We start from the raw sequence: 17,284 nt of genomic DNA, 5'->3' as shown, positions 1-17,284 counted from the left end.
CTTAATCGTAGTGCAACTCCTATTTATCTTCCACCTATGGCATGGATTGTTCAGGTGGAATTTTTGGATGATCCACTTGGACATCTTGGCTTAATGCAATGATTTATTTACCAATTATATGTTCCACATATGGAAACCAACCAAAGTAATGAGATTTTAATGAACCAAGGTCCAAAGTTATGTTTGCACCCAATATATACCTGCAATAATACATGCACCATTCAAAGTAATGCCTTCCAAGTAAAAATGCAATACAATGATGAATAAGTAACCTTCAAAATTCAACTAACAAGAATGTGGACAAGCCTTCAATTCCTGAACGGCTACTTATAAATAGATAATGCAGAATCATGCTTCATGTGTGAGATTCAGCATCCTTTGTCATAATTCAAACGTAAGATTCACCCCACATTTGGAATGTATGTTAGTAGAATGGAGGAATTAGTTTGGAAAACACTTATGGATTTGATATAACACATTAATCCCAATTTTTGAAATGGGTTGGACAGAGATGCTTTTTAACAGTCATGTCCACACTAGATGCTCTTTACTCTCAGTCTTGTGGCCAAGGCCGATCTCCTGAGAGCCAACATGACTAACCATGTACCTTTGTAAGTCTTTTCTTTAATCATTAACATCAGAGCGGCACTTAATATGGTTTTAACGATTTGTGCTTGTAAGCCTTTATAAAATCCAAGGGCACCTTCTCTGTGCCAGATTATGCGAATGGCATCAATCATTTTCTTTGGTGGCCTCTCCAAGGGCTTTGCAATCTTTGTCTGTTGCTCGACTTCTTCTGACTCAGCAGCTTGTAACAAGACTTTGCACCTGTTAAATTACAGGTCAGTATGTCTGGGACATTAACACCACCAGTGGGAGAGAGCAATCCAATGAAAATTTTATTATGGCAAGTAACTCAGCTACCTTATAGCAGGATACGTTATGACTGTTGCACAAGTCTTTGATAAAGCTCCCAGGAGGAAAGCAGATAAAGCAGATAACACAACTGGTGAGACATCTGCACTGTTCTCTGACTCAAGCGGAGCTGTTCCATTGCTTAAAATTTTTTGAATTTTCTGTGAGCTGATAAGTCGGTCCTTCAGCTGTCCAAAGACTGTGTACTACAAAGATGACCATTGTATGTGTAAGCCCTAGTAGATGCTTAGACAGAAGATCTACAACTCCTTGAAAGTTTGACACCTCATTACAATACCTGTATAGCAGGATTTGATGTCAAAAGAAGGGAGGCTCCAATGCCATCAAAAGCTTGCCTCCAATCACCCTCCGTGAGAGTTTCCCACAAACCCCTTGCCTTACCAAGAGTGCTGGTCTGCATTCGAGCTGAAGCAGTGTCCAAGGGCTGCAGATAGAATATTTTCAAGCTCAGAAGCAATGCCTAACAGAATTCTTAATGATGCATTCGACAAAATCTGCACACAGTGGAAGCACGTGTGCACACATATGGATGCATAGATAGGATCACCATGCTTCATCTGACTTGCTGCATCCAAATATGTCATCACCACCCAACTCATTTTGACTTTAGTACTACCAATTACACACTACGGACTCTTATGATTAAATCACAAAATGATTTGCACTTGACAGAACAGACAGACATAAGCAGGCAATCACATTGGTGCCAGAACTGTCTATCGGTCAGAGTTAACTGATCTTGACATTGCTCTTGTTCTATGCCGCATCCTCATTTTTTATATTGTTCCACAGTAGACAGGCCACACAGAAAGAGCATATCTCATCCAGCAATATCTATGCACCATTTTTCATCATCAAGATATATGCTCATCTAGATGGATACTGATATTAAGCAGTTGTCAAATTTAACCTCCACATTATGGACTCCTGTTTGGAGATAGCTGGTACCTGAGTAAGGACAACAGTACAAGCCCCAGCGGCAGCAGCCACAATGAGATTTGCGCCAGTACCCATTCTTTTCTTCTTGCTTCTTCTCAAGTAAAAATTCTTGATGTAGCTATAGCTGTAAAAATATATAAACTGTGAAACAAATGACTGCAAATTTTTTGTGCCAAGACCTTGGTACAGTGAAAGCGGTTGACCAGAGGATATCGCCTCTCTTAGTACATCAAGAGGGGACCTGCCATAACATAATCTACAGTTAGCATCATCGACATCCACACGGCATTGACAAAATAACAGTCCACTATACTACCTTTGTGGCCAAAAAATAATGAAACAGATTTCTGTTTGTTGTGCTAATTGACCTGACGTAGCAGTTTCACCATCAATGTGTGTATGGTGTGTGTGCAGACGGTTATATATGTACACACATCTTTCAGGCAACAGCCTCAAGTTTTATGGTCCTCCCAACGGAAAATCAGAAAATTGGATAAGTCCAATCTCGTTTTTGTTAGGAGTTTGTAAATCCTAATCCCGTTAGACTATGAGAACCGTTAGACTATGAGAACAAGCATCAATTAGGCATGCATGTACTCTCTCTCTCTCTACGTTCATCCTTTCACATGGTATCAGTTACCCAGCCTTTCTGCCGCTTGCTCCTTACTGCCCTCTGATCATCTGATCCTGCCATAATGACCACGTTCGTTCCCTGCACAAACAATGGCTTCAACCACTTCTTTGATCAAGCTGTGCTTATGAGATAGAAAAGCTCTTCAAATCCAATTACCATTCATGGGCTATTCGTATGGACATGCTCTTGATCTGATCAGATCTCTGGGACATTGTCGCCGGCACCTCTGTCAACCAAGGCGTCACGCTCCCTGACACTACTCAAAAATGGCAGCACGATAACTCCAAGGCTAAGGCTGAAATTGTTTGAACTGCGGAGACACTAGCTTCAACTTATTCACTCACTCAAGAGTTCCAACGCGATTTGGAACAAATTTAAAGCCATGTATGGCCATATCAACATTGTAACTCAAGTCCATGCACAGAGACACCTTCTGATCTTCCATTGGCTGACGCTGACTCGGTGCCCGATTTCCTTAAACTTTGCTGGATGAAACTGCTGCCGTGGGTCATGTTCTTTTTGGATCCTCCCCACACATGGCGGAGCTTCTTGACAACACAAAGCAATCTTCAACAGCTGACTCTTCCTTCCCTGATTGGCAAATTTCTACAGAAATACTTGATGCGTCGAACCTTTGAATCCTCCACCATGGCAGTTCCTTCTATTGGAATGGTCACCTCCCCATCTGTTAGCCCCCATATGAGGAGAGCATGGGGGGGTGAACCTAGGCAGAAAAGATAAGGGAGGGGGCTGTGACACGACCCCAGCACTCCTGAAACCTCTGATCTGCAAGCAAACACAAGAACACACCAAACGTGAGGAAACTGAGCAGGCTGCTCACCACCCAACCATGACACCTACGGGATGCGATCCCGAATCAGGAGATGTCCCCTCCGAGCCACAAGCTGAGCTACTGGCACGAACTCCCAACCAGATCCTAACCAGCCTGGTGTCCCATACCACCAAGTGGCGCTGTGAAGCCTAGGATCTGCTGCTGGGCCTTGGGCTATGCTATGATGCAGGCCCGCGTCCGTGACTCAATCCAAGATCAGACCAGCACCTGGGAACGAGACTTGCTCCCATCAGCTCCCTGAGAACTGAACCTCTGGGCCCCTTATATAGACTCGGGTCCCAAGTGCCAAAAATAGCGAAGACCCCTAACTGGTTCGTACCCTTGCCACTCAACCCGAGAATCAAGCTTGCCTAGCTCTAAGCCTCCCCAGGCTACCTGAGCTAGTCTTGTGTACCCAGTACACATCAGATACCAATCCGTGCACATGACATACTTCCCCTCCTCTAAGAGCTCACTCCAGAGTTCGCTAAAAAACCCAGGAATGTCCTCTGAAGGTTTTGTAATGTCTCCCATGTTGCATCCTCCTCAACACGATCCTTCCACTTGATCTTGTACTCCATCATAGTTCGATTACGAATCTGCCTTTCACGAAATTCAAGAATACTCTCCGGCTCATGTGAAATAAAAGTTAAATCTGTAACTTCTATTATTTCTTGAGGAGAAACAAGTTGATCATCCACACCCAATAACTCTTTCAGTCTGCTAACTGAAATATTGGATGTACCTTAACATCAAGAGGCAATTCTAGTCTATATGCAACTGGTCCAATTCTTTTTATAACCTTGAACGGACCACAGTATCTGGGGGATAACTTCGGAACCAAACTAGTACTTAGGCTCTTGGATTCCTTGGAAATACGCAAATATACCATCGTTCCTTCAGAGAACTCTATAGGTGAACGATGTCTATTAGCATAAAATCTATTCTGATCTTGGGCACTTCTAATAGACTCCTTGGCAAACTGCAACATTTCTTGCATGTCTTGCAAGAATGTCTTTGCAGCATCATTTTGGATTCCCTTTAACCCAACCATGTGACTTAGATTGAAACCCGTACATAAGCATAAAAGGACTGTAGCCAGTACTCGAATGCTTTGCACTGTTATAAGCAAATTCTATCATAGGTAGTTAATCTTCCCATGAAAACTGTCTCTTAGAAACATATGCCTGAAGCATATCTTCAACCAATTGGTTGACCTTCTCTGTACTGCCATCAGATTGTGCATGATTTGAGGAACTCATACTTAGAGTAGTTCCTAACTTCTCAAAAACAAGTGTCCAAAAGTTGCTTGTAAACTTCAAGTCCTTGTCGCTGACTATGTCAGAGGGCAAACCATACAGCTTAAAGAAGTGGTCCACAAACTCGTGAGCCAACTGAACAGCTGAGATGGTTGTTCTAGTAGGTAAGAATCTAGCCTTTTTGTTAGACGGTCCACTATGACCCAAATGGAGTCATGAACCTTGCACGTTCTAGGCAAACCGGTAATAAAATCCATGGAAATACTTTCCTACTTATTACCTGGGATTTGCAATGGCTGTAATAAACCCGCGCTTCTAAGGCGTTCTACCTTAGTAACCTGACAAACCCGGCAACCTACCACATAGTTTTCAATAAATGCACGCATCTTAGGCCAATAAAAGGTATGCTTCACAAGAGACAGAGTCCGATGTATACCTAGATGTCCAACACTAGGAGCATCATGACACTCCTAGAGAATCTTGGATCGAAGATCCGAAACATCTGACACACATATCTTTCCATTCTGGAACAGCAAGCCATTCCTAATCATCCACTGACCTCCCGCCGCCTGTACCGTAGGTGGCACAATCCTTGAGTCCTGGTCAACCATGGAGCTCCCATTCTGGACTTTCTGCCAATAAGAACTAAAATGACTATCAATTGCGCAAAGCCCTCTCAAGGATTGAAATAGGTTTGAGGATATTTATGTAAATGACATAAGCATTTACAAACTTGACTCGACTTAAGGCATCCGCCACACGATTCAGCGAACGCTTTCGATAACATATTTCAAAATCAAAATCTTGCATTAACTCTGCCCATCTAGCCTTCCGTCCCCTCAATTCAGACCCATCACACACATACTTGATTGACTGGTGATCGGTCAATACAAGAAACTTCAAACCATACAAGTAGTATCTCCAAACTTTTAGAGCATACACAACTGCATAGAGTTCTTTTTCTAGTGTGGGCCAACGATATTGGGTGTCGTCTAGCTTCTTACTCTCAAAAGCTACAGGTCTGCCCTCTTGGAGTAAAGCTGCCCCAATCGCAAAATCACTCGCATCGGCCTCTAAAACATAAGGCCGGGTAGGATCGAGTACTGCAAGAACTTGATAGTTAACTTCAAGGTTTCAAAAGCCTTGTTCAATGCATCATTCCAAGAGATTGGCTGGGTAGACCTGCGTCCACGATCTTTCAATATGTTTGTCAGGGGTGCCGTGATGTGTGAATAATCATGCACAGACTTCCGTAGAAATACCGTGAATCCTAGGAAAGAACGAAGTTGTTTCACAGTCTGAGGGATAGGCCATTCCAAAGCCTTCTGGATACGATCCAAATCAAATGCTAATACCTTCTGAAGAAATCTTGTCCCCTAAGTAAATGATCTCCTTCATAAAGAAGTCACATTTACTCATCTTGGCATAAAGCTTATGCTGTCTTAGTATAACTAAGACAATGCGGAGGTGTCTAATGTGATCGTGTAGCATTCGGCTATATACCAAGATGTCATCTAAGAACACGACAACGAATTTGCTCAGAAAATCTCGAAACAAATCGTTCATCATTTGCTGAAAGGTGGCAGGAGCATTGGTCAAACCAAAAGGTAATACGAGAAACTCGTAATGGCCATACCTAGTTCGGAATGCGGTTCGATCTATGTGTCTAGCGTAGATACGGATTTGGTGATAACCCGTACGCAAATCAATCTTAGTGAAATACTTCGCTCCGGCCAAATGGTCTATCAAATCATCGGAACGAGGAAGAGGGTATCGATTCTTAATTGTCACTTTATTCAATCGTTTATAATCTATACACATTCTCCACGAATTATCCCGTCCTTGCTCTCGGCTTCCCTTCTAGATCTCGCTCCTACTTCTTCCCTGCGCCAACTCCTACAACTAACGATCTACACCAAAATGCTTTCCCTTATAGACGATCTTTCTCCCGGCCTCTCTTCCACTCCACCTTGCTTCCTGCAAATTCACCCCTTCTCTCTCTCTCCTTCCTTCTTTCCCCAATCTAACCACAACCCTTAACGATGAACCATAAAGCACTTGCAAGGTAATGAACATGAATTTGCACCTGGGAACGAGACTTGCTCCCATCGGCTCCCTGATGAACCTCTAGGCCCCTTATATAGACTCAGGCCCCAAGTGCCAAAAATAGCGAAGACCCCTAACTGGTTCGTACCCTTGCCACTCAACCCGAGAATCAAGCCTGCCTAGCTCTAAGCCTCCCCAAGCTACCTAAGCTAGTCTTGTGTACCCAGTACACGTCAGATACCAATCCATGCACATGACATATGCCACATGGGCAGCACCTCACAGGAAAAGGACAGCCATAAAGGGCTGCCACATGGGCAGCACATGAGCTGTCATGTGGGCAGCACAGCAGCCTTTCAGAGGCACTTCAAGGGCTGTCTGCACGGGCTGGAACAGGCCCCGAATAGAGGCGGACAGGTAGCGCAACTGTACGGAGCAGTACGGAGGGTGTGCAGACCTGGGGCAGGTGGCGTGCAACTGTGCGGAGCAGTACGGGGCTGGATCAGGCCTGTTGGAGCAGCAAAGGAGGCTGCCATGAGGCAGGGACCTGCCTTTATATAGGCTGGGCCCTTGCCTTGATTAGAGGGCCAAGGCCCTAGAAGAGTGGGCCCAAAAGGCCCCGGTTTGTGAGCCCTAATAGGGCTGGACCAGCCACAGACTGGTCGGCCAGTCTGGTGCAGGCTGGTCGGTTTTTGCCAGTCCCCTTGGGGCCTATAAAAGGAGGGCCTCCAGCCCTCATTTATAATCACTTGGAGCAGCCCTCAGGACAGCAGACAGGAGCAGCAAAGGGTGAGCCTTAGGCCTACATTCACGAGGACAAGGTGACCTAGGAGAAGCTGCAGACTGAGCTAGAGTGGCTGCCCACCTAGGCTGGTGGCTTCCGGACAGCAAGGTGGAAGGGATCTAGACAAAGAGTCTACATATGCTCGAGGTGGAGCATGCAGGCTCAGAGATCTAGAAGTGCCAAGCTTGTAGTTGAAGAACCTTTTGGTATTGTATCCTGTCCTAGTTTCTGGACGGACGGAAATATAAAGTGTTGCTTCTATATTTGTCTCTGAGCATTGTCTATTTACTGGCTTGCACATCTATGCACATAAGTTAAGAAGTTTGTGATTCAACACCCCACATCACACTGTGTGAGCTCCTGGGCATTACTATCAGTTTTCCGCTGTGCGTACCCTATGTTGGGTCATTTCTAACTCCTCCTGCCTTTTCCTCCCAAGGTCATGCCTCCCATTTTCTCCCAAGCAATGACTCCCCTCGCAGTTTCCATTGCAAGGACACATCTCTCCCTCAAACTGGGTTAATCCTACCTTTTCGGCAGCAATGCCATCGAGTGCATTATAGCAATTGTCCTCACGCCAACCTCGATGATTCCCATGAAGAAATGGCCAAAGTGCCCGATGCATTACCAACGGCGCTCCACGACAATGGTCTCCCCAATCAAACCTCGCCCACATGGAGCCACCCCCACGACTACTTTGCACGGTGGTTGGTCAGCCCGGCTCGTCCAAGATCCACAACGTTGACTGCTTTCTTCACATTGGTGCCATGCAGCATATGACTTCTGACCAATCATCATTTCAAGATTCGACATGGTTCTCCAAGCCGCTCAACATGCACCTTGGAAACGATAGCATGTTGGCAACAACTGGCACTAGCACAGTCCACATAAGCACCCATGACGGCTCTGACTTGCAGATCCACAACGTCCTCCACGTGCCTAGCCTCCAAAAGAACCTCATCTCGTCCAAAAGAACCTCATCTCGGTGTCTACTAACAACTCAAGGGTTCAACACCATCTTCCATCATGACCACTGTTACAATGCAAGTCACAGATCCTGCAGTCAATTCCTTCCAGTGCAATCGAGCCAATGGATTTCATGTGCTAACGCATGGCACGCCGAATCAACATTTGGCCCTCTCTGCCAACACGCCACCTTTGGCATCAATGTCTTGACCACATAAAATCCCACTCTTTGGCCATCCTCGCCACATCATAGTCTATCGTGAGACTTCCCAGTCATCTCCACACAAGCAAAACCCTCTGCGATCCATGTGTCCTTGCCGAACAAGGTTTTTTAGGCTTCACAAGACGTTTGCCACCCGACCTTGCAATTGGTGCATTCAGATTTGTGTGGTCCGATGCTCACACAGTCCCTGGGCAACATGTATTACTTCTTACTCTTTGTCATTGGCTTCTCCGGCTACACATGCACGTATTTCCTCCATCGAAAGAGTCTGACTATGTCCAAGATCAAGGAGTGCCACGGCATGGCATCCACGTAGACCGGTTCTCCCCTACAAACTCTTCCAACAAACAGGAGCAGTCAAACTGCTCCAGATCCTTTGCTGACTACTACATCTCTCACGGCATCATCCATCAAACAACCATTCTAGATACACATGCGCAAAATGGTGTGGCAGAGAGGAAGATCCGTACCTGGTCGAGGCAGTTTGTTCCATGCTCTTGTCTACAGCATTGCTATACACCTTCTGGAGTGAGGCGGTAATGACCGCAATATATCTTCAAAATCTGACCACCCGCCGAGGCCCTCACAAGATAACCCCTCATGGAATGTGGACATGAATCAAGCCCGACCTTAGCCATCTGCGAGTCTTTGGAGCCGAAATGGAATGTGGACAGGAATCAAGCCCGACCTTAGCCCTCTGCGAGTCTTTGGAGCCGAAATGGAATGTGGACAGGAAGCTTTACACTCATGTAGCAGACAAGCTTTGGAGCCCAAGTCACAATTGTACATCCTCATAAGCTATGGACACCAGTTTGGTGTGAAAGCCTTTTTCTTGTCCAATTGACAAAAACATAAAGTGCTCTAATCAAGAAACGTTGTTTTTAGTGAACAATCCTCCTTCGAACCTGAAGGCGAGCCTCAAAGCCACAACATTGTCCGAGTGCTTGACGAGGACACTCAGCCCACCCCACTTCAGCAAGTACCCTGACCCATTCCAGCACCATAGCCTATATCTCCAGTCCCTCCATTGCCAACAGGCTCCCCGGGCCACTCGGCAAACAATTGCCACCATGAACCCACCTCCCATTCAAGCCACTCCAATCCCCAATAGACATCTTAGTTTTGATCTAGCCTCTACATCAATGACCCAATAAGCCCAATCTTTCAAGACGATTCTTTCTCCCCTGAATACTTCAATGCATTACCCGAACAATTCTTTGAGCTGCCTGCCACACATTCTTCATTAGATTCATCGAACCCCCACTCCAATGGTCATCTCGCATGACTCGTGGCACATATGGAACATTTTCATGATTTGCATACTCCTTGGGTGCATAGGTTGCTCCACCGCCGCTTCAAGGATTACCGATCGATGATCACATCCCATTGGATCTTGCACTCCATTCCAGAGACGCTCCACACTGGCACAATGACATGGATGACAAATTCGAGTCCCTAAAACAGAATCGAGCTGGGTTTTGGTTGATCCACCTCCACATCAATAAATTGTTGGCTCGAAATGGTTGCTCAAGAAGAAGTTTTAATTAAGACGGCTCCACCTCGCCTGATTGCACGAGGCTTCACCCAAATTCATGGTGTTGACTATACCGAGACGTAAGCTCCAGTTGTTGATCATAGCACTCAACGTATCGCATGGCCTCCATCTTCACCACATGGAATCAAGACACAGTTTCTGAACGGGGTGCTTCTAGACTCGGAGAGGGTCTACACGCAAGTGCCAAGCTACATTTCTTTGACACATGAACATCAAGTCTGTCTCTTGCTAAAGAGCCTATATATGGGCTCAATTGGTCGCCCCAGGTGTGGTATCAAAGACTCCTTAAATTCCTGCTCGAAATGGGTTTCAAGTGCCTGCTGTCAAATATGAGTGCCTATGTCAAATGATCCTCCATATTCTTCTGCATTATTGGCTTATATGTAGATGATTTGTTTCTCTCCTGCAATAAAATTCATTTTCTAAGGCATGATAAGCTTCAACTATCACTAGAATTTGCTATGACAGATAACAGCCCCACTCAATATTGCCTTGGCATTCAGATCACCCGGATCTCGCACCTGGCTCAATCACTCTCTTGCAGCAGCGCTACATCATCGATGTGTTATGTCGATTTCAAATGGCTCAGTGAAGCCACACCCAACAGCTAATCTGAAGCTTGTTAAAGCCCCTCCATGACCAGCAACAATGCAGCAAGTTCCCTACTGCCAGGCCATGAGTGCAATCCGAAACTTGGTTACTTGTACCAAACCTAACATTGCTTACACGGCTTCACAGATTTCCCAACACATGCAGAATCTGGGTTTTCAACATTGGTGGGCTGCACAAGATGTCTAGATGAATCCAAAAACATGCCCAAACTCATCCTCTAAAAACAGAACATATTGCAGTTTCAATCTCATGATATTAGGCTGAAACCATTAACTCCATCACGCATAGCAGGGAATAACTACTATGACATCCCCACTGACGTCATCAGTGCCCAACAGTGGTTGTAGACCATAGCATAAACATATGCTCTCACACATACAAATCCACACACCCACACATACTTGAGCATCCATTTATACAAAGGTCTTTGTACTGAGTTTCTGTCGGCACTCCGGGAGGTGAAGGGCAAACTCAGCTGTGACAAAGGCTAGCACTAAAGGAGAATGACTAATCCTTTTCACTAAACAGCCGGCATCACTTATTCTTCCCAAGCTTGAGAAACATTGCAGAGTAGGTGTGATGCTGATTGGGCAGGAGACCCTGGTCCCTGACACACGCAAATCTATGAGGGGGTATGTCTATCAACTTGCTGCCGGCGCAGGGACATGGTACAGCAAGAAGCAGTCCCTGATCAGATCTCCACGGTGGAAGCAAAATATATTGCTGTTGCCACAGCTCTTTCTGACATATGGCTCAAAGGATTCTTAAACAAATTGGGTTTTCCTCTCAAGGGTCTGTTTCTTCAATTCTGCGAAAATCAATCGAGTATAGCAATGGCCAACAATCTCACGCAAAGTGACTGCACCTAAAATAACATTTCGTCAAAAATCATGTGGAGAAGGGAGACGTTCACTTGAGATATATCCCCACTCACTACAACCTGGCTGATGTTCTCACCAAATCCTGTCCCCAACACTGGAAATGTGGTACTGCAATTGGGGTACACAATATCTGACTGACAAACTAAAGGATAAGGAGTTGAAGAAATCCTAATCTAGTTAGTATAAGAATAGGCATCAATTAATCAATCAGATACAATAAGTCACGACTGTTCCACGCTTGCCACCAACTGAATAACTGCCATGGACGTTGTATAGCTCAGAAGTGATAGTCTCTTCGATACACAAGTTACGTTTTTGTTCATTGCTTTTGTCATCTTCTTGTTCTCTTTTTGTATTAAAATACATACATGCGTGCACTCTCTTCTCCTTTCACAGTTTTACCAAGTGGGTATAAGAATGCTCAACTGTTTTGCTAGTTAGTTCGGAGGATAATTGAGAATAGTATTTCGCATAGTACAACCCTCAAAAGACTAAGTATTGGGAGCACCATCATGTATGTAAGTATACATAAAAACTCCATCTCTCTCTCTCTCTCTCTCTCTCTCTCTCTCTCTCTCTCTCTCTCTCTCTCTTCAAACAATAGCTATTAGACTAAACCAAAGCTATTCTCAAAAAAGCTGCAAACAAGCCTTCAATAGCTTGTTAGCGCAGACATAAAGCAGACTATTTTTAAATGAAACCGCTTCTTGTCCAATTCACTTGATAGAACGATTCTCGTTCTACCCACACACATGTGGGCAAGTTCATTGAGGTGAAGGTTCAAATACCAGTATGATCAAATGGCAGGTATGTTGCGCGTCAAAAATTCAAAGCAGGTGACCCACAAAAATCGACTCCCGTACAAGTTGTACGAAAATAAGAACATAAAGTCGAAGATCGTAACCCCCCGGAATCCCCCTCTTCGCGATTTTTGCTTAAGGACGGACCTCTCTGCGGTTCTAGTCGTGGTGTTTTGTGCTTCTTTATACCATATGCGGCTTGCCACGCAAACGGTAAGCGAACGTAGGATCGGCTAGCGGACTACAGCTATCTCTGAATAAAAGTGTTACCATTTCAGCTGAGTAAGAAGCGACACCAGTGCCGAGTACGTTTGAGAAAAGATTACAATTTTAAGAGTTGAATACGAAAATAATGTATCGTACTTGACACCAATACCAAGTACGATTGAGAAAAGACTAAATGTTAGGAGTTGAATACGAAATTACCTGTATTTCCGAGATGAGCCGGAACGAGCTTCGGCTTGATACTTGGTCTTGCATGTGTCGAGCGGGTAAAGGATCGAAGTACTCAAGAGGCCTCCAACGGCACCGGAAGTGGCCTCGGTCAAAGCCTCAAAATCCAATCCCATTCTTCTAATTTGCTTTTAAAGAAAAAACGAAGTTTCTGCAAGCAATCTGAGGGAATAGAACTACAGATGCAATCTGCGGGAATAGAAGTACAGATGCAATCTTCCTGAAAAGAAAAACGGATCGAATGTTCTTGCTCAGAGATGATGAAGGTTGAAGGGGCGGATGGGAAGCAGAAATTTCGGCGATGGAGAGGTCATATTTAGGCGACAGAAGTACAAGGACCGAATCTGATGAATGTTTGTAGGTGAATTTGCATCGTCATCACTGACGTCCTAGGCTTTCTCGCTTCTCAGCTTTCTTCTTTATATCATGTCCTGCCACGTGTTCCTTCACATACTGACACCGCCCGCCCCGTGTCCACATGGCAGATTCGTGCCCGGACTCGCCCCAATCCTCACACGGTGCCCGTCCTTCGAACACGCCCTGCAATAGTTTTGTGAGAAAATAGGAATGATTTGCTGGTTCTTGAGCTTCGTGAGTCTCGACGGCAACGATGCCAAGCTAGTCGAGAATCTACATAAGTTATGCTTTCTTCCTTGTGATATGTGCCATGTGTTCTTTGACATACCGGGATCACACCACCCACCAGACAACCCAGTAGGTGTCCACCCACCTGCATATACGTTTAGGCGCACCTCACCCCAATTCACACAAGGCACCTAATGTCCTACAATAGTTTCATGAGAAAATAGGAATGATTGGTTGGTTCCTAAGTGCCGTGAGGATGGGCATGCCAAGCCAGTCAAGCATCTACAAAGTTAGTGGTGAGTTGGATATACAGAGCTATTCACAACTGCCGCCAATTGGTGTGAACGGACCATGCCACTCCCCTCCACCTCATTGGTGTGAACATGGCCTAAGGGGCCCCGTCGCTCTTTTTGTGTCAAAAGTTGTCTGAACGAGCATGGGACTGAAACAAATTCTTTGCTCTACAAATCTCCTAGCAATAGCAACTAGACTTGAGGTGAAGCTCGATGTTTTGTCTCATTGCAATGTCCCACAAATGGAGGAAAACTAAGATTCTCTTCAATTTCTGTATCTCAACGTGAGCTTCCAAAACAATGTCTAAGAGGGCATTCCCACATAGGGGAACTGTACTCTCGAAATCTGTGGAGAGGCAAATATGGCCGTTCGCCACAAATTTTACCTTCTTCATTGGTTGTGGAGAAGCTCCCATATCAGTGATGTGGGTGAAGTTAGGCATCAAAAAGGAGGGAGAGAAGTTCAAGGAGATTGGAGCCAATCAATTGAAAGGGGTTTCAGGGAGTTTTGCTACAACAAGCCTAAAACCTAGGATATTAAATGAATTGGAGCTGCCACACCAAAGTTGCACAGAGCAGCTTACATATATTCATCCATTTTGTTCATTCTATCCACGAGAAGGTGCTCTACCATTATGGGCATCGAGTCCCCCTTGTCTCCCTTATGCATTTTCCTTTGCATGGGTCAAGCAGCCCTTGTCATGCCTAATGTTCATAGAAAACATTTTCCTTAGCAGACACAAAAACCTTGAACTTGAAAATTTTAAAGGTTTTTGTTTAGGGTTTAAACAAAAATATAACTAAAAATCCCTTGAACTTTTAAAATTGTCATTAAACCTTGATTTTTCACGAACTATTTCACATACTGAATCTAGAGGATGAAATTCGACCAGCAGAGCAAGCAGCTTTGAGAGGGCTTTCTAACGCAAATGAAAGCGTGATTTGTGGGCAAGATCCAGTAGCAAAGAAAGGCAGAATAGATGCGCAGGTTGACAGAGAGAACAGCAACAGATCTGGCCGAAAATTCATATAATGAAGCATATGAGCTCAAAATTCATGAGCAGCTTGCTCATACTATTGCTAAAGCAAAGCTAGAAGCAAATGTCGACATGTGCCCCACAAATGAAGAATTTCATGAAGAGGTAGCAAGTAGAGAAGTCGTAATGGCGGGCAGCAGGGGTGAAATGTTAGAGAGTGCTCTGGGCTCAAAGGTCGCCCATATGAGAGCTATCTCTGGCCAGGAGGGCTTGGAGAAATGTCACCCTGAGTGTGTGTATGGAGCTTGACAAGATCAGCACGAATTGGGGAAGAAGAAGATGAGAAAGAAGGTGAGTTTGGTAGGGATGATGCCACATGGCAGCATGACCTAGCTAGGATTCCCGGGCTATGGTGGCTTCCATGGCTCTAATACCACATGTTAGAGCATCAATGGAAACATGTTGTGGACACAAGATGAAGAAAAAGCGTGTTATTCATATGAGAGATGGCCAATATATAGGCACTAGTTACACTCCATATATGTGAGCTCAGTAGAGGATCTAGATTCACAAATTTCTCCCAGTATCTCTCAATCAGGTCCATGATTCTCTCAATCACACCTACTAGAATCTTATACCACCTAACCTAGTCACACTAACCTAGTAACCACCATGTGGTGACACACAAACTCACACAAACCTTGTACCCCTTGGTACACCCCATTACATCACTTTGTCCTTCAACATTGTACGTAGTTGAGTTGTACACAATAACCCAAAGAGTGAGGATTAGTGCTTGGGACTATGGATCTATTGCTGATTGGAGGCATGTTGGAAAACTGATACCAACTGGCCTCCCTTGGACGAAGCACTATCAATTCGAGGGATGACTCAAAGGATGAAATATTCTCAAACCACAGTCCTACTTCTATTGATTATTGAATATAGAAGAAGAATGACATGATGCACACCAACTCACAAATGTCGATCATGCCAAAAAATAATTCTTGATTACACTATCAAGGAGCTTCAAACCCTTGTCGAACTATTACTGCAACACTTTCACTATGACAATGAAGAGATGGTGTGAATCTTGTGTCTCAAATGAGGGATTCAATGCAATACTTCTATTCTTTCATCTTGCAACTCTCTACAGCTCCAACTCGTCTTACATGTTGCAACTAGTTTGACTCACTCGTAGCTTTTAACTCCCTAAGTTTGTTTCACTACTCACTCCCTCAGCGACTTTGCTCAACAAAGTCCCAAATTTCATTGTGCGACTAAGTGCTTGAACTCCCAGAGTTTCGACTTGCAATGCACTGTGTGAGCGACTCCTTGAGTTCACTCTAGGACATTAGTCCCAGATTAAGGTTTTTAGTGGTTGAGTGTGTGCAAGCATCTATGTAACTCAAGGTGTGTGTGTTTGGGCTGTCAATTATCTGTGACTGTACATAGAGCAATCTCCCTTCCCTGCCAACCTTTAAGCGATATGGTAGTTTCATCAAACCTTAACTAATGGCACAATTTCTTACTAAGGTTAATGTGATTTTCACCTGACTCTTGGCTAAAATAGTCAACTTTCATGAATGCTTACAAGCCAACTTGACTTTTGAATCCAACTTGGGACTTCCTCTAGAATAGATTCTAAGAATCCTATGCATCCACTCACCCTCTGTTCAATGGAGGCTCGCTACACCATTCATTTGAGTCCTATTCATGAACATGACAAATCAATGATCTGGCAATTGTTGTCAATCGAACCCAGGTCAATGGCAGGTCAATAGTTGTCAATGAAACGCTACTCACTGGCATGGTATAGGAGTCATGCCATATTCAATAATGTGACACAGCTTGACAGTTGAGCTTGATTTGATGACTTGTCAATCATCACTTGACAAGTGAAGCTCACATTGTGGAAATTATCTTTAAGCTCCATATATTTTTGAGACAAAGCCTTGGTGAAAATGTATGTGGCATTTTCCTTCTAAGCATTTTACTTCATCAAGCAATAGAGGAACTTAATTGTACCATCCCCAATCAAATCCCTAATGAAGTGGTAATGAATGTCAATGTTTTTTGTCTCAGCGTAAAGGAAGTGGTTTGTGAGGCAAACTTAGTGAATTACCAAACACATTGACATGGCACATATGGAAAAGGATACAAGCTTCCTATCAACTCTAGAAAGAAGCAACATTCTAAAAAAAAATCTGAAGTGGATATAGTAGAGTTTCTTAGGGATTTGGCATGAATTTCTCAGAGGCTAAACTTGCATGTGTGGGGCTTAAAGGCCACTGTGCCTTAACCCCGGTTATGAACAATACTCAAACACACATTTATATGGATGACATAGAAGATTAGGGTGTTCTGCACCCACCAAAATTGAGAGTGCTCTCAACGGAAGCAGAATGGAAGAGGGAGAGAGAGAAATAGAGAGCCACACAAGTTTTTGGTGGGTGCAAAACACCCTAATCTTCTTTTTCATTAATTTACATATGTGTTTGAGTATTAT

General features: G+C 44.3%; 1 protein-coding gene across 1 annotated transcript; it reads right to left on the bottom strand.

Annotated features, from left to right (window-relative positions):
• Positions 1–324: 324 nt before the first annotated feature.
• Positions 325–13,263, bottom strand: LOC147885994 (peroxisomal adenine nucleotide carrier 1-like). The gene is made up of 5 exons (XM_087396359.1): positions 12,894–13,263; positions 1,885–2,116; positions 1,214–1,360; positions 925–1,121; positions 325–828 (listed from the first exon to the last, which is right to left on the bottom strand). Exons 1-5 carry the CDS (start codon positions 13,034–13,036, stop codon positions 537–539), a joined length of 1,011 nt encoding a protein of 336 aa, XP_087252485.1. The 5' UTR covers positions 13,037–13,263; the 3' UTR covers positions 325–536.
• Between the last annotated feature and the right edge of the window lie 4,021 nt (positions 13,264–17,284).

This window comes from Dipteris shenzhenensis, chromosome 25 (assembly GCF_047967505.1).
Source record: "Dipteris shenzhenensis isolate YYH24624 ecotype China chromosome 25, Dip_SZ_1.0, whole genome shotgun sequence".
NCBI lineage: Eukaryota > Viridiplantae > Streptophyta > Polypodiopsida > Gleicheniales > Dipteridaceae > Dipteris > Dipteris shenzhenensis.
The sequence above is the reverse complement of the archived record's forward strand: the minus strand, read 5'-3'. Positions and strand labels throughout refer to the sequence as shown.

Excerpts from the sequence above, each read along its gene's own strand:
- LOC147885994 (XM_087396359.1), bottom strand. The coding sequence starts at position 13,036 with ATGGGATTGGATTTTGAGGCTTTGACCGAGGCCACTTCCGGTGCCGTT. Across the intron at positions 1,361-1,884 it reads GTACTGTTGTCCTTACTCAG|CCCTTGGACACTGCTTCAGC; the intron begins GTACCAGCTATC and ends TTCTATCTGCAG. Across the intron at positions 829-924 it reads ATAACGTATCCTGCTATAAG|GTGCAAAGTCTTGTTACAAG; the intron begins GTAGCTGAGTTA and ends GTAATTTAACAG.